Source organism: Manacus candei, unplaced genomic scaffold (assembly GCF_025592945.1).
Source record: "Manacus candei isolate 608988 ecotype Guabito, Panama unplaced genomic scaffold, ASM2559294v1 h1tg000018l, whole genome shotgun sequence".
NCBI lineage: Eukaryota > Metazoa > Chordata > Aves > Passeriformes > Pipridae > Manacus > Manacus candei.
This window is the reverse complement of record NW_026138066.1, coordinates 16,951,141-16,974,502: the sequence shown is the minus strand read 5'-3', so window position 1 is coordinate 16,974,502 and position 23,362 is coordinate 16,951,141. Positions and strand designations below refer to the sequence as shown.

The window sequence follows — 23,362 nt, the reverse complement described above, 5'->3', positions numbered from 1 at the left end:
AGGCTTCCTTGTTTTCCATTTACCTCCTACTTTGTCCCACTGAAGAACTCCATGTACAGTTCAAAATTCACTTTAGTTGTGAACTAAAAAGCATTATCCAGGAAAAAAAAAGTTTAAAATATTCCAGTACTGTTTCCATACAGTGAAATATCTGATGTTCTGTGCATGTGCATCACATGTGTATGATAACATACACAAAAACGATTCATAGTTTTGAACACTGAAAAAGTTGCCTTAGCCAAAAAGTTATCTGAAAACCTCTTTAGCACCATGGCTCTGTCTGAACACTCTTAATGTGTTCAGTAAGTATGCATACACAAAAAGCCATGGAAGATGGAATTCAAACGAAAGCAGTTTGTCAGAAAAGTTGCACAAGTGTTCTGGTACTGCATCCCTTGCTTTGCTGACAACAACTACATTTCTGTGGGGATAAGAGTGGGTAAGTAGATTTGTGACATTCCATATTGATGTTTAATTTAAATTCCTTGCCCTACCACACAATTCCAAACAACATCCCAGTAAAACAATTCTAATTAAGCTAAAGACAGTATCATAAAGATAATAGACAAAGATCTGGTTTTAGCCTGAAACCCACTAAATACTTCTTTAACAAGCAGACAGGCTTACTCTTGCTACAAAGAGTCAGTAAAGAATTATCTTCCCCCACTCCTGAGATAACCAAGGCTACACAAGACTCCTTTTTCACAGGCAGAGACAAATCTCTGGACAGATGCCTATCAGAGCAGCCACATTCATTTTCAGAATAAGAGCCTTCTGTCCAACTACCTGGCAACAGGATGTGAAAAGAGGCAGGACAAGTCCATTTAAGTACCAGCCTGGAAGCACCTGAAAATTAGCTCCTTTGAGGTTCTGTTACGACTCCAACATTTTCTTAATTAACTCAGAAACCATCCAGGGCCAAGATAAACTTTGTAATCAAAATTCTAATACTTGAATGCTTACTATCTAGAGATACTGATGAAAACCTCACCAATTCCTTTTGAAGAGTGTCAGGTAGTTTTGTAATTTTTCCTCCTTAAGACCCCACCACTACAATATAAAATAATTTTTCCACAGAATGGCTATGATCCAAACGCAGAAGTCAGCACTTTCAACAGACAGCTGGGTGAAATAATCTCTTGAGAGCCCAATTCTAAAACCTCTTTTGGTAGGGGATCAAAAGGTGAAAGTGTCATTAAACAGTTTTAAAATCTTCAAAACATGAGAAAATTTCTACAACAGTTTTCTTGTTATTGCCACAGGGTTCTGTGCTTAGATCTTCTAGTTTCTTAGTGTGGGCCACAAAACTGAATTATTTCAAATGAGACAGAGGGAAAATGAGGATTTTAACAACTCCTTGTTCTCTAATTGTTTACTAAAAATGAGGGCCAAGTATAAGCACCTGCTGCTGCAGCACTTCAGAAGTATTAGAAAGTCTTCTGTAGCCAGCAACAATATTACAGTACAGAGTAGCACGTGTTAAAACTCAAAATTTATAATTAACTGCACCAGCATCGACACTTAACAGCCTGCAATTGTGAAAGACCAACAGATCATCCAGTGAGCAGGAGAAATGAATCACAGTCTCAGAGTTGCAGTCCTATCTTCAAAGCTCTTAGCAGGCTGAAAAATTTATGAACAGGCATCTTCAGAATGAGTTGCAACATATCTGTCCATCAGAAACAGACATTCCCCCTTGTGATTTCACTTTGCAAGTAATAAAATCCAGACTGCATTGCAAACAAAGAACTGCAGTTCCCCCCCATACCCCACTTGCTCTTGCCCTGAGCACTCTGGCTGCAGAGGCTGAGAGGTTTTTGATGCTATTTTAATCTCTCCTGTGCTTCCAACACACGTTGGATCTCACAGATCTTTCTTGTAATTTCCTATTTTAAAGTATGTTTTCTCAGATAGACCTGGTTCATACTCAGTCACCTTCTGCTGAAGGTCCCCACAACCACTTGGTTTGGCTCTACATCTGCAGAGTAAATTAGAGCTCAATACCAACCAAATGGAGACAGCTTGAGCACTTTCAACACACTAAATTGCTGACTCAGTGCAAATGGCTCCATTTCAGAATTAGTCATACATATAAGGCTGTGAGGTGGAAACTGAAATTTGTGCCACTATGGACTCTTCTTATCTCAGCTGACTTCAGTGTGCTTGTGTCTAAATAAGGGCTTCACACAAGATCTCCTGGCAGTGACCAGCCATGTAGAAATAGGATGCTTTCCTCCAAAATTCATGTCCTTTTCAAAGACAGGCAATGGAATGGGATGGCATCGTAAGAACATGGTAAAATCTGAAGACCATAGAAGAGATTAGAGTTACCTACAAGGATTACACCCAGAATTGCATTTAAAACATGGAGGTAACAGTTTCCAGGCAATCCAAGGGATAACTGCCTTTTCTTATTATGAGCTACTGCCAATCCTTCCTTCCAAAGCACTTTCAAGTTTCCACTTCCCAGGAAAGGCAAACAACATTAGACATAGCACAGACCTGGCTCTGAGCTAATTAAAAAGGAATTCCCATACAATGTTTTAGATACTAAACACTAAAACAAAACTAAAAGCAGTAAAGTACTATTCTGATTATAGCTATGTTTAGGTTGTTTATAGATTTTTTTGCAGTTGTTTCATTGATATACTTTATATACTTTCCTCTGGACTTTTATTTTTCTCCTCCTTCTGAACAACCATGACTACTATCCATTAAAAAAACCCCCACACCACAAATGTTTCCCTAACTCAGCCTTTTGTATAACAACAGTGTTTGCTGGTAGACCTATTTCACTTAAACCCTGAACATCCTGAGTCCAAATTCATGTGAAAAATCCAAAAGGTATTTGAAAAGAACAAACTGTAAATATATAAACTTCTGTATTTTAAAATACATTAGACAAAAAAAAAGATCATTGCCAAATCTAGTAAAAAATAAAATTATATATTCTATTCTATCTATATCAATTTTCCCCTCAAGGCTGATACAAAAGCAGACAGATTTTAACAAGGGCATTTGCTTTCAAAATAATAAAATAATTCACTGTCAAGAACTAAATTTAACTACAACTAAAGTCATTTGAGCAGTATTTTCATAGATGCTTCCATCAGACTAATTACAACATATCGGTACCACAGCTGGTTCTCCACCTCTGAACACTGAAGAGCTGCAAAGTCTGCTGCTCGTGCAAATACAGAGGCTGCTGTTCCAAGAAACATTTTCTACTTGAAAACTTCAATGCCTGTTTCTCTAGAAGCTTGCATCATGGGAAGCAAGCAATTTCTGAGATATTAAAATTTACTTACTTAAACAGTTTGAACACAAACAAGTGAACTGAATTACATTGTACAGCATGTGCAAGTCAAACCTTCAGGGTGGGAAAGCTGTACAAAGAGTAATAATTATATATTTGTAAAACCAAGCCAACGCACATTGTAAGTTGAACAAATTGTTTCATATGGCATCATATGGATGCTCACATAGACTATTCACAGGCTACAACATGGATCAAGCCTTTAGAGTTTAAAAAAAAAGTAAGTCTAATCCAGAAAATGTCACTTATTTTAAAGTTTCATTATCTGAAAACTCTTTGGTTGGAAATACTCTTCAGGGTAAAGACAACACACCTGTCTCAACACTGCTTTTAGGCCCCTGCTTCACAGCTCTGAAGAGCAAAAGCTTACAGTGCCAATGGATGCAATAAAGCAAGCGCTTTTCTCTGAAGCATCTGTAACATCTTGGCTGAAGCTTCTTAAACAATTAAGCTCAAGACAGACACTTGGCTTGAAAACTTGCAGCCCAGGTGGTTAAGATACACACCAGTTGGGCAACTGAAAACAGGGTCTTACGACAGGAATCAAATTTAAGTGGTGCTACCTAATGTATTAGTCCCACGTGTCCTGACAAAGAATTTAACAGTAGATGACCCCTAGGTAAATATAGAGCATTACCAACACATTACTTCCAAAGACAGCTTGTAAAATTACAGAGCCAAACTCCAGGAAAGATACACACTTATGCTACAGAGCTGCCTTCTCAGTCTGCCTCAGTAGTTCTATTGAAGGGATCCAGCCCAGAATGAACAAGGACAAATATGATCATTTCCATACTTTCAGAAGAAGTAAAAAATAGGTATCAACTGGCACATTATGCCAACTGATGGGTGGTAATGCAAAGAAGTTCAGGCATATGTAGCTTCTGAATAATTTTAACCAACATTTTAGGCATTGTCACCAAATCTCAGACTGAACATTCAAAAACAAAAGTGTCTTTGTAGGATTTTGACAGCAGCACCCAGAGGGGCTGCAAAAGTAAGCAAGATGTCTCTTCATATCACTTCACGGCATGAGAGCAAAATCCTCCGAAGCTTTTAGAATAGAGTTACTGAAAAGAGCTTGCAACTATTGCTTCATTTGCAGATCCTTTTCTGAATAAAAACAGAAAAATTGATGCACTAAGGTGGCATTTTTTGAAGCATAACACTCCAAACACAACATGTGAAGCTCCACCCTTTGAACTACCTCAGTAACTCCAGTGGGTGTTTTCCACCCAAAGTTCCATAGCTGCAATATCCAAATTGGATCCTCAAGTGATCCAGAGAGATAAGTTTACTGCTTAGAAGAAGACAAGAAAAAACAGCAAGGTAAGAGACTAGACAATACACATCATCTCCTTGACCTGCAGGATCAAAGAAAATCATCCACAGCCTAGAAGGCACTAAAAACCTAACACTGCCCCACATCGGTAACAAGGATGGAAAGCAGCTGCGGTGTCTCTCAAGTCTATGGGGAAGCCACCTTCTGTCCTTAAGTTTATCCTGCATCGTTTTTTTCAGGGGAAACTGGCATACTTGTCATGGAATAATCAGCTGGGTCCCTGCAGTTAACTTATGCAGTATCATTAGTCCTAGTCAGACATTAAATTAGAAGCCAAGTTACAAGACTTGTAACTTGTAAACCAAGATTCCTTAACCAATCAACCTTTTCTTGTGTTGATGCTACAGCAGGAATCATGCAGGAACACAGAACAAAAATAATGACAAGGATTTCAAAAGGAACAGGATAAAAAAATAAACAAAAACCCCCAAACAAACAAAAAACCCTTAAACAATAAAAAACCCAAACAGAAACCAAAACAACAGAACCCACCGCCACCAAAGTGCTATTATTTGGAGTTTCCAAGTTACACCATCACCAGTCATGATTAGTATTAGATATGCTGAGTTAACGTGGACATGTGGTTGGATACAAACTGTCTCTGTGCTTCCACCATTCAGGAACAACTAAAAATCAAACTAGCCACAGATGCTTACAAAAAAGTGAAACTAAACTGATAAAAATGGGAAGTAATTCAACTCGATTTCCCCACTAAGACAGTCAACCCCACTTATCTTTGGTGAATGTGCCAAAGTGCACAGCACCACGACCCTTGATCTCTGCTTGACAGAAGTCATCATTCAAGATTTCAGATATTTTGCTATCCTGGTATGTCTAACAGACTGTTCAAAACCCACAAAACACAGCTAGGCTAACTGCTGTATTTGCTATTTCTGAGAGCACACATTGATGACTCCCAGACCCTCAAACTGTAAACCAGGAACTAAATTAGAAAATCACCATTCAGATGAGGTTCCAGATGAAAGACTTCCTAGCGTGTTGTCACCAAAACAAGAGATCACACGCCAATGTACGGCTGAAAAAACACCAACATTTTTCAGAATATGACCTATCCCAGACAAGTTATTTTACAGAAAATCAAAGAACAGGAAAAACTGAAGTATACCATGATTCTGAAGCAACACTGCAGACTTTTTAACAAGTATATATATCCACAAACACCACCAATATGTCAGAGGAAAGCATGTTCTCAGTTCCTGGCACCTAGACCAACTGCATGGATTCAAAGAGAAGTTTCCACACATGCAACTCAAAGGTCACAAAATCCTCATTAAAGGACTCCAGGACAGCCTCTGCCTCCCTAACTCCCTCTAGATTCCCCAGCCCCATAGAGCTGCAATCAATGTTACACTGGCTGCCTGGGCTTCTATTGCACAGGCACTGCATCATGGAATTCTGCAAGCTGGAAGAAAACCATTTCTGAAACACCATGTACCTGGAAGCAAAAGTGAGATCTGTGCAGCCAAAGCAACTCAACCAGACAATGCTTTGGGGTTTTCTTTTGGGGTTTTTGGTGGGTTGTTTCGAGGCATTACTTTTTTTAAGCCCTGCAGAGACTACGAGCCACCAATGTGGTCAACTGCATTTATTGTTCTGTTGACTACAAGTATTAACCATAGACATTAAAAACATCTTAGCTACCCCACTGATCAAGAAAGTTTTTCAAAGCAACAGACAGGACTCCTCTCAAGGTTTGAGAAACAGGTGGTTTCACTAAACTGAAGCCAATTTCCCCATTTGTTTATGGGTCTTTAGCAGTCTGTAGTTATTGCAAATTTTTGTTTTATTTCCAATTCAGTTTCAGTCCTATACAGTGCAGTCTTCATTATCCAAGAAATACAATCTTGCTTTACATTAGTTTTCTGCACACAAGCTATTATAAGTTAATGACCGTGCCCATTCTCCCATTTAAGTGTTTTTCAGTCATGGACTTAGCACTCAACGTCTTTTTTATGGCACTTTGTTTCACATTATGCTCAGCAGCCCATGCAACACATCGCATTTTGCAACCAAATAGCCAATGGCCACTGGCAGACTTCCCCACTGCCCCCCCCTTTCTCAATATTATTGGAAGAAATAGCCTTATTCACACATGGATGGCAGCAAAAACCCTCTGCAACCTGCAAAAATCAAGTTAACCCCCTCAATTATCAGTATCAAGTAAATTTATTTCAACTCTCATTGCATTTGACTTGTTGTTACTTAGGATCACATAGGTATCTCAGCTTTTTTGCTAGAAATTCATATTGAAACAAATTGAGGATTATCATCTGGCCAAAAGACCAGGGGGTAAGTCTGGATAAATGTTCTTACCTAATAAACTACAGAAGGAAAGGAGACAAGTAGACTTTAAAGCAATCCTTTAGCCACTTTAGGAACAGCATCAGTAAAATATAAGATCAGTGGATGAAACTTTATCATCGGTATAAGAGGACTTCTGTAATACTCTAGAAAAAGAATTATAACTTCATCTGAAAAAGGAATTTGCATTTAAATGGCACAGCTTCATTCTTTCTTCTTTAAGTGAGTCTTAGACTATTTCTAACAGCCTCACAGAACAGCTTTTAGAGTAATGGTCATGGCCCTCCAAACTAACAATCTGGTCACCAACTTGTGATCCCAGTGACTCCTGATAAACTCACAGCTGTTGGACTGAGTATTTATACATGAAACAACTGACGTATTTCCATCTGGTCTTCATGACAAGAGGATGACTATATAGAATGGCAAATCACTCCTGCTTCCAAACAAAACTCAGGGAAGAGGAAAGGGAAACTGCTGAGCTGGACTGCCCTTGACCCATGACAAACAGACAACTCAGCTGTCACTTATGTTTTGGTCATTTGAGTAGCTGCAGAAAGTATATCTGAAATGAGACACCCTATTCAGCTGAAGCTCAATCTAGTCCATGGATTTTTTTCCCTTCCTGGAAAGAAATTTGGCTTGAGAAGGGGGAAGGGAGAAGGCAAGAGTATAAGGCAAATTCCCAAGAGAACACTAAGCACATTTCCATGGATAAGATTGATTTACCAGCTGGAAAATCTAAGTTTGGAAGAGGCGGTTCCAGGAGTCAAGATTTAGATGCAGGTTTTAAATATGCCCATTATTCTTTTACACGGGGTAGCTGAACACAGATACAAAATCTGCTTCATTCCAGAGTGCAGGGGTGAGTATGGTGAGACAAAAAATACAAAAATAAAAATCCTTGTTTTGCCATATGGCCTATACAGGGACCACAGGAGGATTCAGGAAGACCAAAGTTAGAAAATAAAGCAAAAACCAACACTGGTAATGACCGATACAGTGTTTTGTTGGGGGGAGGAATGACAATACTTCCGGAACAGGTAAGAAGCAAGAACAATTACCATTCCCACACAGGAACAAGAGAAACAAAAGATACCATTTCCCTGAATATTAATGCCAGAGAAGATAAGGACAGAAGTCAAAGGGAAAGTGGAAAATAGTTTTCTGCATCATCACCCAACTCATTCTTTCCATTCTGAATTCCAATACCAACTTCCTCACATTTCATACTCCTCTTAAGTGACAAATTATACTTAAAACATCACTTTGCTCACAGTATGCTGCTTTTCAACTGCAGTCATCCACACCAACTTACTTAACGTGCTTATCAGTTGCGTCAGAAAGTTGCATTTATCAGTTATTTAAATAAAGTAGCTGCGCTCCTTCAAATCTTACAAGCTTACCCAAACCATGTGGCTTGCTGCAAGAAGTTATCAAGACCAGAAGTTGAGCAACATTCAGTTTTGGACGTGCTACAGCAGCACAATCACACATCATAAGCATAGTTCGGAAATTCAGTGTTATCTTAAAACCTGCCACATTAGAAGCCACGACTGTTTTCTGACAGAGGTCAAACCACTGCAGAACTGCAACAAAGCAAACCTTCAGTTAAACAATTCAGAACACCAACCAGCAATTTGCAGTAATACTAAATAACAGAGGCCAACACAAAAAGAATTTTGGGAATTATTTTGCTGATGTTGAAAGTACAGCCAGCTCCTTTAGCACAGCTGATCCTGGCTTACTTCCTTTGGTTAGCCTGACCTAATCTAAAAGCTACTTAAGCTTTCTTCTCAAAACTGAACCATTTCTTTGCTTCACCACTGTGCACTGATCGTAGTTTTCTCACGTGAAAAAAGGATTTCCAAAGTTCTTGTAGATTCTTCCCAATGAATTAATCAGCCATTTCCAATTAAAAGCCCTATCACTCATATGGTTTAGAATCTAAGGATGCTTTCTCCCAGAAGCCAAGGAATAACAGGATTTTATAGTACAGGTTTATCAAGCAGAAGCCATTTATACCTTGGGTACACTGGGAGTTTTCCCAAAATCTCTACATTTGGAGCAGTGAGACTCTACAAAGTTTTTCTCACTCTTGTTCAACTCCACACTTTAGACCTATTCAACTGTATATCTTAGAAAACTGATCCAGGAAACCTTCTGGAACAGTTAATCATCTACCACTAACTAGGCCACAGATGCTGGTTTGGGACTGATGTCTCTCCAGTTCCAAAAAAATGCTTTCAAACACCTAAATTATGGTCACAAAGTTTTACAAAGATGAAATGTGCAGGTTTGCAGTCTATTACAAAATACTAAAAAACCCACAACAAAATGCTCGTCATTACTGGCTGCTGCCCTTCTGCAGCTCAAAGTCTGAATACATACATAAAATGACTCTATATGTTCATGAATATTACACAATTATTTAATCTGCAAGTCTGTAAAAAAAAAAAAAAAAAGAGAAACTGAGGCATGTCAACAGTAGGTACCTTATTCCATAAATTATTACTAATCTAAGAATACAAAGGAAGGTGTTTCAGCAAAAACCAGTGAAGAAACCCACAAACATTAATACAAGTATTACATTAATGATACTTTCATGAACTAGTTGTTCATAGCAATCAATTCACTGTTTTACACTGGTGTAAAACTGGTCCAGATTTTTTGCTATTCCTCATCTTGTCTTGTAAATGCCTTTTCAACTCTCAAAGTTCCTTAGAAGAAGCTGCTTAAGTCAAAAATAGGAACAGATTTGAGAGTCTCCAACACCAAATAAATCAAACATCAACTCTGCTAAGTTTTCTGGGATTCACCCAAATTTGAGAAGTAAGATTTCACACTGGGAGAAAGAAAAACATTTTTATTGAACCATAGTCCCAAGATACAGACAAGGCAACTGGCTATTTTTCCTATTTGGAGTAAGTGTTATCATCTGCATTTAGCTATGTTCAGTTGCATTGAAATGCTTGAAGGAAACTTGAGTATTAAAGACAGTTTATGACAGATCTTCAGGTATAGGACACGTGCAGTACACTCAGGCACTACTTTTATGTCTTCAGCAGCACCCTAGAGCTCTTCACCTTTTTTTTTGTTCCCAAGGGTAAATACTGAACCTCTCAGATATGTTCAGGCTTGTGCAATAAGATCAGCAGAAAAAATCCTACCATCACCTTAACTGGCTCACAGTTGCCATCAAGAGGCAAAAAATTTCAAATTCAAGTGCCCTGTGTAATTCACCACCACCCCCCACCTGGCACAGATAACCTAAAATGCATTTCTGCTTTTGAGTCTGCAGAATGAAGCTCAAGATGCACATAAAGGAAGTAGAAAAAGCCACAGGAAAAAAAAATTCTAAAACTAAAGTCTTATTTTTGTATCAGACATTTCTGCAGTTTTGCCACTTTTAGCACACTGTTCCTGGCAAACCTAACAACCCACTAAGCCCCAAACGATGCTAAATGCAAACAAAAAACATGCCCTCAAAGAGCATTCTACATACTGTCAATCTCTACTTGTCTACATCCAGAGAGAGCAATATTAAAAAAAAATATATCAATCAAAAAAAAAATATCAATCACTTTTCAGACAGTATTTCTTACTGAAGGACACTTATCTGAACAGACTGCTTCAAGAACTCTCCAACTCAAGTTGTCTAACTCACCACATTTTTTCTTTAAGGAGGACTCATAGACTGAGTCCAAATCAGCTATAGCAAAACAGAGCACATAAATTTAGCATCTTGCATTTTATACACAGACAATCTACATTGCCCAAATGAAAGCATATCATAAGCAACTGAATAAAGAACAAGACAAACCAAATATAGTTCTATGTTGGAAAATATTTGTAAGAATAAAAGTCTCATTTAAAAGGAGCAGATTTGAAAACAGACATGGTAACATTTTGCAATATTTAAGCAAAACCTGCTAACAGTTCAGAAATTGCCATTAACAGATGCATATTACATAACTGTACACAGATTTGCAGATCCTTAAGATAATCAGCCTGGATATGCTGAAGCTTTTAATAGCAATATTTGTGGGTTATTGTTTGTATATCATTAGTCTATCCCAGGATAGAAGCGGTCAAAAAAACATTCAGACAGGGGTCATGAACTTGCCAGCAACAATCAGCAAAGAAGAAACAAGTCACAGGTTACCCTAAGAGAGGAAAGTGTCCAAGGAAAACTGGGTAACCCCATCAGTTGGATAGTTTTAAACTATCATAAGACTCTACTAACTGGCCAAAACCAGACAAAATGCACATAACTGTTGGGATCAGCTTTGTCCTTTCATTTAGTTCAGCATAGCTGTTTGAGATTTGCCCCAATTACATACAAAGAGATCAGAACTCCTTTTCAAAATCTTTTAAATGGTGGCAATAAACTCACAATCACATAATTGGGGTTTTCCATTTCTAGTTTCCTGCTTTCTGTGGCTAATCTCAAATCTGCTATCAGAACTATCTTCAGCTACCGATGCAATGAAACTAGAAGTGACTGAAACATGCAGATGAAAAGGATGATCCAGAACAGCCAAACAGAAACAACAGAGCTTCTACCTCACATAAGAGATCTAATAAAGCTTATTTTCCACGCCATCTGCTATCTTACTAAAGCAGAAAAGCAGAAGTTCAGTGGATAGCTACTGAAAGGTTCTACCAATGACTGCTTATTTAACAAAGGCAACAGAATCAGAACCACTCTGGACTATGGCTCAAAATCTCACTTGTGATGTGGATGCTATCAGAGTTGCCAAAGCTTCCTCTGTGTTTTCATCTTCCTGTTAACATGCTAAGAGTCCTGCCAACCACCTGTGAAATTAGACAACATTAGGCACCACAGTGATCCTGTCCTGAGAACAGACACTTCAGAGAATTGCTGTCTGTATATTGCTGATATCATTGCCAACAAATGAACCAGATCACTTCAGAGAATCATGTTCTCAGGCACACAGAGTACCAAAAACAAAAATTAAAAAAAAAAAATAGCATCCTCTCATTAAAACACATTCATTCCAGTGTCTTTGACATATCACTTTGAAAACTCATGGACATTTTAGTTACAAGGTAGACAGCCACCAATATACAACATCCTTTCTGGAGGATTTCTAGATTCTAAGTATACAGGCAGCACTCCCAAAGGTTCTGCTTAGACCAAAAAGGACAAACACAAACTCAGCAGTTTGTCCCTCTGAGTGATTTAGAATGAGTTATCCTCAAAATAACTGCTTACTGCTTTGGACACATATTAATATTTACACAGTTAGTGGAAGGTTATGATATTCTAACACCACCAGTTCCAATTTTTATCAGGTTGCAGTTTCCTTTGCCGAAAAATAAACTGAGAGCATGTTGAGTTGCTTGAGATCCAGGCAAAGTAACACAGTGCTGCTTGGAATTCCCCAGGCAAATCTGGAAGTGCTTCAGAATAATCTGGGTACGTGCAATGCACCTGCCACCACCAGGGGAAAACGACAAACAAGATGAAGTTCAGAAGTATGTTTGAGAACTGATCTGAATTCTGGTCACTGCATGCCATCCCAGTTATTTTATTCTGGCTTATTAGAAAAGATCTGTGATGATCTCACTGCATGGATCTCCTTTTGGGTCAAGAGGACTGCATAGCACAGAACATTATTAACACAAAGTTTATCCTCTGTAGCATGGAGTTAAGGAGTGTTCTCCAGGTTGTGCCCACAAGACAAGAAGTGAACAAGCTCCCTCTCTCAAAGATGACCTCAAGTGAGGCACAGATTCAATTCTAGTCACTTCTTCCCTTCCCCCAGCTCTCCCACGTGGAATGAAGGCAACCAAAACCACACATTGAGAAATGTTGGTATGACAATTTGCAAATATACTGAGGAAGCTGGAAATAGGGTAAAAAGAAGGATATGTGTGGTATCTTGACCATAAAATACTCTAACACTTTTTAAGTAAGATTAAGTACATACCCCAAATGATTGTCACAATAAGCTATAAGACAGTCCTAGGGGCTGTAAGCAGCTTCCACAAAAATACTTAAGAAGTCAGTATAAAATTTGAGTCTCATTCATCTGGACACAAATTTATACACTAGACTTGAAAAGATTTGCAGATGGTTCATGTTAGATAAAAGCCTTCAACTACTCCAAGAAATCAATTTTCAGCACTACAAATCCTCCTATTTAGAAGAGAAATTGTTTCAAGTATACTGGAAGAGTGTTTTTCCAGACGTGGTGTACACACATCATGATCAAGTTAAAACCATGGCATCATTATCTGAAGTTTTAAGAGTCAAAAACAGTAACTTTCTACCATCTGCAAGTAAAAAAAAAAGAAAAAAAAACCCACACAAACACATGCTCTGCCAAGAGAAAGTCCTCTGCCCAGCTGCAGGAGCACAGCAAACTTACATGGTATTTATTATCTTCCTTATAACTCAAATGCTATATCCATTATGTAGACTAAGACAAAGTTGAAAATATGAACTTAAAGGCCAAAACTGAAAAATACTCAACTTTCATTTCAAGTCACCCCTGATTTGAAAGAACAAATTAGTAATCTCGAAAAAAAGGTTGGTAATCTTTACAGGAAACGAGAGTTTCTGAGGAGATGCATGACAGGAAGCATCAAGGCTGCCACTGCTTCACACAGACTCTGTCACATGCAGTAAGGAGAACCTGGGTGTCAGTCAGAGCTGGGATGTTCAATGAGCTGCTCTATGAAACAAAGCCAACAATGACAAAATAAGAAATAGAACATGTGGCCCAGAGGGATGTTGCTAACCAAAAGGCACTGAAACTGCACTGTACCATGCGCTGCATCCATGGAGACTACCACAGATCTATTACTGCTTGTTTTATTTATTACTCTGCTAGGCAGCTCTCAAAGGACTCCATACAGGATGTCTCCAGGGAGCTTTTATCAGGTGGGTTGTTTTTTTTTTTCCTCTTTCAAGAAAAGATCATAGTCCTGGTACTTTTCCTTAACTCTCAAAAGTTTAGTTACGAAGCTAAGTGTTTTAAAGCACAACAGCCCCAAACAAATCTCATTTAAGAGATTTAATTCTGCACCTCTCAAACCCACACAAATTGACAAATAAGAGCCTGTTTATTCCCATAAAAAACGCTGCATTTTCAGAATGCACTTATCCGATTATCTTTATTGCCTCACAACCAGCCAGTTACAAATTGAACCACGGCCATCTCCAAAAGTGATATCCCTTTGAGGTAAGATTATTTTCCTAAGTAGAGGTCTCCTAACAGCTGCAGCTCCAGAATGTACTTTAAAGCTCCCTTCTCTCTTTCAGGGTCACCTTTGTCAAGTCTGAGGGAGCCTGACTACTGTTTATACTTCTGCAGGTAATTAGTCTGGCTCCTTTCCCATGTCATTTATCAAGTTGTCAATTGTATCAATTACAGGACAAACACTCAGGAATATGGCTGGGTTTTGTTCTTTAGCCAAAGGAGAAACTTTCACATCGGAGATTTGAAGCCCCTAAGTACCAGTAACTTGTTCTACCCTATGACATAGAAAACTAATGAAAATTTAGACCTTACTGCCCCAAATTTCAAGCTTCCTGTGTGCACACACCTCAAGACACTTGGAAATCCAGTATAACCTGAAAGTGCTATAAACCCATTGAACACTTACGGTTTTACAGCTTTTTACTATCAGTATTTTGGAAATTGTAGAGCTGAAAACAGAAGAAGAGCTAATAAGGACAGAAGGATGTTCACAGATTGTCACATATCTTGATTAATCGACATTTGTGACAATTATGCATCTGACCCAGGAGCAGTCATGAACAGGAGGCACACTGCTGCTGTAGCCACATGTAATTATGCTCACAGACTAGTAAAGTATTAAAAACACTGATGTGAAGTACTGGGTAGGCATGGGAGCCACCATACCAAATTAGACTTGATCTCCCAGTAGGAAACTTACAAAAAGTATTTTTAAATATTCAGAACTAAAACACAGTCAGAGTTTTCAAAGAAGACACAGTTGTCTCAGGATGCTGACTATTTCTCCAGAACTAGCAGAATATAACCTTCTGCCAGTAGCCCTTGACAATGAATTCCAGGTCCCTACTCCTCAGCTTCCTCTCACTGCAGAAAGGTCTTGATCTGGTTTTCCATTTTGCCTTAATGTAGCTACACAATTGTGCATCAGAGCCACTATCTCTGCAGTCGGGCCTCCTAGTGAGCAATATACAGCCAGCTTTTAAAAAAAAGACACTACAGGATGCCACAGTTATGTGATACAAGACCTTTTTTGGTTGTCAGACTTGAACATGCAGCTTCTGAAACATTCTCAGCTCAGCCAGTCCAGAAAGCAAAGAGAATTTTAAGAATTAAACATGGACTTCAGCAAGCTGATATTTATCATGGTGAGCCTGCAGTGGAGTCTATACTCCGGAGTATAGAAACTACATTCCATTGTTGTCTGCTGACCTAAAAATCACTATTAAATATAGTTTTAAGTCTACAAGATAAAGATGGGCATAGTTAAATCTGAAGTGTCACTAAAAGAAGATATACACCACATCCAAGCAACTTCCTGCACTGTGAGTTTAAGTTAACATTGTTAGACTTAGACAAATTCTGACAGATGGAAATATTATTTAGTACCTCACTGCTTCCTGCAACAAAGTGACAACCAGTGGCATTATCATTTTACCACAGTGCACTACAGAATCTCATGGTTCACATTCAGTTATGGCATTATGCTTGTTCTCAACTCATTTTTCAGTGCTACTGCCTATATGAAGAAAAATCCATTAGCAAGCTGAAGTGCTTGTACACCACACTTGGTCTGTAGTTAAACATCTGCAACAGACTTGCACACATGTAACCCTACACCAGTTTATTACTCAGATGATTTATAACTAAAGGCAGCCAAATTCATATTCAGCTTCCCCTCCAAGTAGGAACCAGTACAAACACTTCTTGCACCACTTCCACCCATCCAACTCACTTCTTACCCCCAGAAGCTCTATGCTGCTTAGGGAGAGCCCTCAAGCTCCTTTTCTCCTTCAGCAGCTCACGTGTTAAGCACAATAACCTGACTGCCACTGCACTGAAGCCAGGGTAAGAATGGCAAAGCAACATATCAGCAAGGCAACACATTTGTGAATTGTATCTGCTGACTGACAAACTCACCCTTCCCGTGAAAGAACACAAAGCACAGGAGGGACACAGCACATACCAGACAAGCAGTGCTGTTCTCCAATGTACACAGTTTACCAAGAATGGATTTCCAACCAACGCAAATATCTTTCTAATAACAGTTGATAAATCGTGCTGCCTTTAAGGGAACACACTGTCCAAATGAAAGAAGATAAGCCTTTGCATGCCTGACAAATATACAGTTCAAAAAATCACCAAGCACATGTTCATATTAGAAAAGTTACTAATTTGAATGACATAGCCCAGAACAATAATTCTAGATACAAGATTCTGCAGTCCAGCAAGTGACTGTACTCTTCTCTAAATCAGAAGTTAAATGACAATCTTGATGTACAACCAACTCACACAGGGCCTCAGAGGGATGACACAGTAGCACTAAGATTTGGCTTTTACAGTCAACTACGTGAGTCTTGCTACTTTTGGCATAAGAGTATTGCTTTGCACAGATAAACAATGCAACAGGGCAGGCATCACAATTTAGCCACAATGTTGCCTGAACTGTGCAGAGGTGATGAACGACTCACAGCTCAAAAGTGATTCAGAAAGACTAACCAGGAACACAATTGTACAGGAAGAGTTATTTTACATTAAAATAGAAAACAGCAGTAGTTACCACTTTTGCCAACATCTACCTATTTAAAGACCATTTAAGCAGTAACCCTACCTACTATTTCGCTCAATTTATGAGATGTGCTAATGACAACAGTAGGAGGCACACTTGACTCAGAATAACTAGAGTTGAGATGAATATATACAAGGGGAATAAAAGTATTTGAAGGCTAACACTACACTAACAATCTCCTTGCAGCAACTGAAGCTGAGCACTGGCATGAAGCAGCTGCTGCTGAGCTCTTCACAGCTCCACTGCGCTCACAGCAGGGCAAATAAATCACATTTAAAATACCTGCATCCAATATTTCAAATAGGTTCTGCTACAATTTGCTTCATATAGACAAGTCATGAAGTACACTGGGATAGTCCATCAGTCACACCTGTGTTGGGCTTTTGTTACATTCAGCAAACTTGACCCATCTTCCACAGATCAAGGCAAACTAGAGTCTTGGCCAGGACCTTGGCTTGCTGGAGATACTAAGAGCACTATTTGGTGACCCAGTGAACTTCAGCTCTTCCTCCTATTTCTTGCACAGTTCCATACATCAAGCAAAAAGGGAATTACAAGGCAATCCAAGAGCCTTAAGGATATAGAGCAATATTCCCCAGAGTAACACCAACAACTTGGGAACACAAGCTGTATTTCACACACAGCCTCCAAACTTCCTCTGAAAGGAAGCAGATTGATAGACTTTTTAGTCTTTATTCATATAGAGCATATACATAGAAATGAGGTAGAGTTGCATTATTCAGCATTAAAAAGTCATTCTGCCAGAGACCATCACAAAATCTTCAGTAGAGTTGTTTGGAAGACTCTAGGGAGGTGGGACACCCCAGATGCCTATGCTTGCTGGCATGAACACAGAGAAGAAAAGCTCTGCTATTGCTGAGGAACATTATTTCAGGACAATTAAAAGTAACCATCAGTTAGTTATGGTTACAGTAATATAGCAAGGAAGAAAATCATTCACATTTCCCTAATAAAATAATTATGCTTTGAAGGTTCACCAATCCTCAACCCATGGCATTCTGGAAAAACCAATAACATCTGAGTCCATCTTTGTGAAAGCAGATTGTCTTTTGATACAAACCATGCATAACAAATATCAACCTGTCAACAATTATATTTTCCTAGAGAAAGAGGAGGATATACCCACCATACCAATAAATACCAAATTCCTCCTTTTCTTTCTAGACACAAACAATAAGACTTAAGCTTAAAGTATTCTACTAGCTGTAGAATCAAGCTCCCTCAGCAAATACTTTTAACAGCTAAAAAATTTACATTGTTTTTCCAAACTTGTCACTTTGTACTGAGTCTCCTTATGAGAGGGAAACTACAGACTTTGGAATAACTTAACCCACAAGGCACTCCTGTAATGAATGCAGTTAACCTCTGAGCAAAACATCAGGTATTTTCTCCCTTACAAATATTTTCATTCATGCTTTTTGTAACCTGTCATTTTGAATACTACTCAAATTCTTCAATCAGCAACATGCCCTTCATAAATGAGTTTCTTTATTAAATTCCTACAAAGAAGGTACTTCACACAGTTTGTCCACATGGTACCAGTGATGATTCAGACACTTCAACAGAGGCAACATTAGTGAGAAACAACTGAGCCAAGGTGACATTAGTTTCTGATAAGTAAGTAAAGTGTGAAGATAAAAACGGTTTTCAGGGGTTAAAGTCAGAGAACTCGAAAACTGCAAAGATTAAAATTTAAAATAAAAGTCCTATCACTTTGGTGGATTATATTATTACCCTCACAGTTCAAATTGCACAAGTAAAGCTTCAGCAGAGCCCAACACTTGATCATTTCACTTTTAATTTAAAATTAATGCTCAAACACACCACCATAGCAAGTACCTTGCTAGCATGGAAGAGCAGGGCATGCTTAAGGGTCACAAAGAAAACCTTCTTCCACAGTCAGTAAGCACAGAATAATGGCAATAACATTATGAACCAAGATATTGGTAGAACACTTGAGCAAAGGCAAATATGAATACAAATCAAGAAATCTCTTAATTCCCTCAGCTTGACTGGAACCGATTTAAAACTGCCTTTGAGAAAGTTTTGGTGCAGTTACTCCAATCAATAATTTGTGAGCAGCCAACTGCCTAAAGACCCTACAAAGACTTTTAGGACTTTGACCCAATGCTCTTTTGTCTGTCCTAAATTGGATGGAAGCACAAACAATAACAAAGATGAAGGACACCAGCGTCTCTATGAACTGCACCAAAACCCAACACTAAGAAACAAGCACTAACCTTTTAACTTAACGCTGAGGCTTTGAAAACAAACTACTACACCAGGTATTTGCTCCTGGTACTCCAAGTTCTTCCCACTTCTTTTAAGGTTGTTGCACAGCAACCTCCGTCTCAGTTACACAAGCTCTGACTCGAATGGAACTAAGGCTGTTCTTGCCATCGTGAGACTGGACTCCTACTGAACTCTGGCTCTGCTCAGGCTAGAAACCTGGTAACAGAGTAGTGTCTTAGGCCAGTCTAACCCACCAGTCATTTGGGAAGTTTAAACTTCAGGGGGTCTTCTAGAGCTTCAGAAAGAAGAGAATTTCTTTCTTTCCTTGTGCCTATTAACAAGTATGAACCTCAGAACTTGGAATGAAAAAATCCAGCTTTGCAAAACTAAATGGTGTGAAACACTACATGACTTGTGTATATTCTAGAGTTACCTCCTACAGGAATCCACTGCCACAACACACGAAATTAACATTTTAGTATTTTTTCCTAAAGAAAAAACACCCAAACAAATTCTGAAAAGCTAGGTCTAGCTCAAGCTGACATTTACGTACACATTTTCCCCTCAGCCTCCCTGAAGCTGTACACAAGTATTTTTACAATCCTCCAAGCTACCTTTTGGAGGCGTAAAACGCAAGACGCTATACGAAACACAACTGTGGTGCATTTTGTGATGATAAACCTAAAACACTCTTCAGAGAGCACAGTATTTAAAATAATTAAAAGGCAAACTGACTCCAAGGAAAGGCTGCACCCTTCTTCCAAAGGACTGCCCCAGGTAAAGTCTGCAGCTCCCTCTGAATTAAGCAACCTCAAGCTGGTGGGTTTTACCTCCTTCAAGCACAGAGCCTAGCACCTGGGAGAGTGACTGTGCTCTGGTAATTCACAATTTTTATTTGTTTATTTTACCTGTAGCTCGCACCAGGCAACTTCCACGGTGGTTTCCGTATCCAGTCCTTTATACACAGTTTTGAAAGAGCCTCTTCCAATCTCGATGTCAAACTTCAGGAAGCGGCCATCCGGGGAGATGCCCACCGCCTTGGTCTCAAGCTCTTCGATGTCCTCCTGCTGTGCTCTCCGCTCCTCGAATTCCCGGGTGGCAGCTGACAGGCTGCCAGCGGCACTGGTAGGGGGTAGCGCAGTTGCCTCGTCCCCCTCCTCCTCCTCCTTGGGCAGCAGCGGGGCGGCATCCTTGGCAGCTGGGGGCTCCTCAGCAGCCTGTCCTTCTTCCAGGGGGAGCGGGGCGGGCGGCGGCGGCTGCTGCAGCAGCGAGGGGGCTTGGGCGGCGCTGACAGCGGTGCAAGGGGTCGGGCCGGCACCCTCGGGAGGGGACACCAAGGGAGCTGCGCTGCCTCCCGAGACCGGGGCCGAGGACGCCGCGGGCTGCAAGCTGGGCAGCTCCAAGGCCGTGGCGTTGGAGTCGCAGATCACGCTCCGGCGGAAGAAGCGGTGCTCGGTGGCGGCCGCCCCCCGGCTGTCCTTGTCCATGGTGTGGCGGCGGCGCCGGTACTCCTCACTGCGGCCGCCGTTCCCCGGCCCGCCGTCCGACCCGCCGGCACCGGCGGCTCCGTGGTCGGCGGCTCCCAGCTTCTCCCCGACGGAGCTGTCCGAGCTGGAGCCGTTCTTGGGCGGCGGCGGCGGGGGCACCAGGAAGCGAGGGGCCGGGGCGCCGCTGCCCGGGGCGCTCCCCGACATGGTGCCCCGGGGGAGCGCGGCTGTGGCGAGGCGGCGGCGGCGGGAGGCGAGGGGAGGGCCGGTCACTGAGCGGGGAGCGCGCCCGGCCGCGGCTGCCGTTGCAGCTGCAACTGAGGAGGGTCCCAAGGGCTCCTCGCGGCGGAGCTGGGAGGCTGGGCCGGCGGGGTGGATCCCCGGTCAGCGTCTGCATCCATCCTGCAGCGGGGAGCCGGGCAGCGGGGCCGACATGGAGCACCGGGAGCCGACACGGGGCGCTGGGATGGAGCGGGGGGCGGCGAGGGGAGGGAAACCCCGAGCACCCGGGGAGGGGGCCCCCGAGCGGGGAGACGCCGGCGCCTCGCCCGGCTGCGGTTACCCCCGGCGATGGAGAGAGAGAGAGAGAGAGAGAGAGAGAGCCGGGCCGGTGCGGGGAGGGGAGGGAAAGGGGCCGGGAGCCGAGGAGGGAGCGGGGCGCAGGCCCCGCACACCAAGGGAGCCGCCGCGCTCAGTCACTCGCAGCGAGCGGGAGAGGCCCGGGCAGGCCCAGGGCAGGGAAAGGGGTCCCGGGGGCTCAGCCCCGCCTCACCGGGGCGCCCATGGCGGCCGCGGCCTCTCCACCGCCCGGCAGGCGCAGCCACCGCCCGCGCGGCCGGGCCGCGCTCCCTCCAACAGCCACGGCCGCCGCGCGCGGAGCCGGAAACCCTCCTCCTCCTCCTCCTCCTCCTCCTCCTCCGCCTGCTGCTGCTGCTGCTGCTGCTGCTGCCGCCGCTCCTTCTCCTTCTGCCGCTGCTGCCCGCGGCCCGCAGCCGCCGCGCACTGGGGGCCGCCGAGCCAAGTCCGGGTGGCGCCCGGCGGGCAACACCGAGCGCGGCCGCCCCGGCGACGCCTCCGCGCTAAATGGCGACGGGCGGGAGCCCGAAACCGACACACGGCACAGGGGGGAGGAGGGGCCGCGCCGCCGGCCACGCCCCCGCCCGCACCCGGCCAGCGCGCCGTGCCCTCCCCCCGCCGCCGCGGGGAGGTGGCCGCGCCCGCCGCGCGCGGGGCACCACGGGAGCTGTAGTTTTCCAGTGGCCCGGCCGGGCCGGGGGAGCCGCCCGTGGATTCACGGCGGGTTGGGAGGGAGAGAGGAAGAGAAGGAGGGAGGGAGGGAGAGAGGGAAGGAGGGAAGAAAAAAGATCCCGGCGTGGGGCTAGGGCCAGGGGGCCGATGTGGTGTAGGCGAGCAAGGATCAGCGGGTCAAAAGACGCTGAGTCTGCTCATGGTTCTTGTTTCTTCAGGTTTTGCGTTGCACCGACATGTTAAATAGTTTAAATATTTGTATTTATCTAAATATTGCATATAAACAGATAAATATAGTTCACAGAGTCACAGAATGACCAGAGTTGGAAGGGACCCACAAGAACATCAAGGATCAGCTCCTGTCCCTGCACGGGACCATCCCCAACAATCCCACCATGTGTCCGACAGCATCGTTCAAATGCTCCTTGAACTCTGACAGGCTTGGTGCTGTGATTACTGCCCTGGGGAACCAGTTCCAGTGCCCAACCACCCTCTGGGGGAAGAACTTCTTTTTAATATTCAACCTAAACCTCTTCTGACACAACTTCAGGCCATTCCCTCAGGTCCTGTCCCTGGTCCCCGTAGAGCAGAGATCAGTGCCTGCCCCTCCACTTCCCCGCTGAGGAAGCTGTAGACAACAATGAGGTCATATTTTCAAACAGCCTCTCAAAGTCTTTAAAATCATGGGCAACAATAACTCCGTGCAGCTGAGCACTGTATGAACAAGTGAGGGTTTGAGTTTTTCCTCCGGGAAAAGTGGCCAGGCAATGTAAAATACAAATAACTGCCATGAAAATGTCATTGTTAAAAAAAACTAGAATTTGCAGACTCTGCCCTTAACACAAGTGTTATCCTGTGGCCATTTCAGCCATGGTTGCAGCTGCTACAATTGAACCCAGGGTTGTACAGCAGCCAGAGGAGCAGTGAGAGCCCACACAGACCCTGACAGGAATCAGGAACTTTCAGGTTAACAAAGTGTTGGCACAGACGAGTCATCTAAATTATTTATATCGTGTTCCTCTTTTGTATCAATAAACCAAAACCAAGCACTTTCCTTCTTACGACAGCAGCCTTTTGAAGTCAACTCGAATGTACTGAAGGTGGAGCAAATGATTTGGTACCAAGACTTTCAGGCAACTACAGATCAAAAATTACGTTGAGGAAAAAAAAAGAAAATTAGGAAATTTCCCTGTGTAAATAATACGTTCCCAGCAAACACACTGCCATTTCAAATATTTTTTTTAAAGTTACTTTTAAACCAGCAGTTTTGAGGAAGTTGTATGTTGCTGATATGAGGCCTTAACTCCTTCTGCACGATGTAGCACAAGTGGCCCTTTCAGAGCTCCACAGACACAAACCATCAACCTAAGCAATTCTCACGTGCTTGTATTCCTCACATATAACATTTAACAACACATGGCAATCAGCATATCGTTGTTTTCTGTACATCCTTCTGCCCTACTTTTTAGCCTTAGTAACAGCAAATAAAATAATGGTATAGTCTTTGCAAAGAGAACAAGAACTACTTCGTTGTATAACTCTACAGTAAAGAAATCTGCATGGCTCAGGCCTTCCCGAGCTTGCCTTCACTGAAAA

General features: G+C 42.1%; 1 protein-coding gene across 7 annotated transcripts in view; it reads right to left on the bottom strand.

Annotated features, from left to right (window-relative positions):
* Positions 1–21,611, bottom strand: part of WNK1 (WNK lysine deficient protein kinase 1) — a 102,360-nt gene extending 80,749 nt beyond the window's left edge. For 4 of the 7 annotated variants that reach the window (XM_051784874.1, XM_051784876.1, XM_051784875.1 and 1 more), the window contains exon 1: positions 19,940–21,610. In XM_051784874.1, the coding sequence (XP_051640834.1) occupies positions 19,940–20,725 (786 nt within the window). In that variant the 5' untranslated portion in view covers positions 20,726–21,610. Of the gene's footprint in view, positions 1–19,939 lie in introns of all 7 variants that reach the window. The other 3 variants (XM_051784878.1, XM_051784879.1, XM_051784883.1) reach the window with 2 other exon arrangements.
* Positions 21,612–23,362: the final 1,751 nt, after the last annotated feature.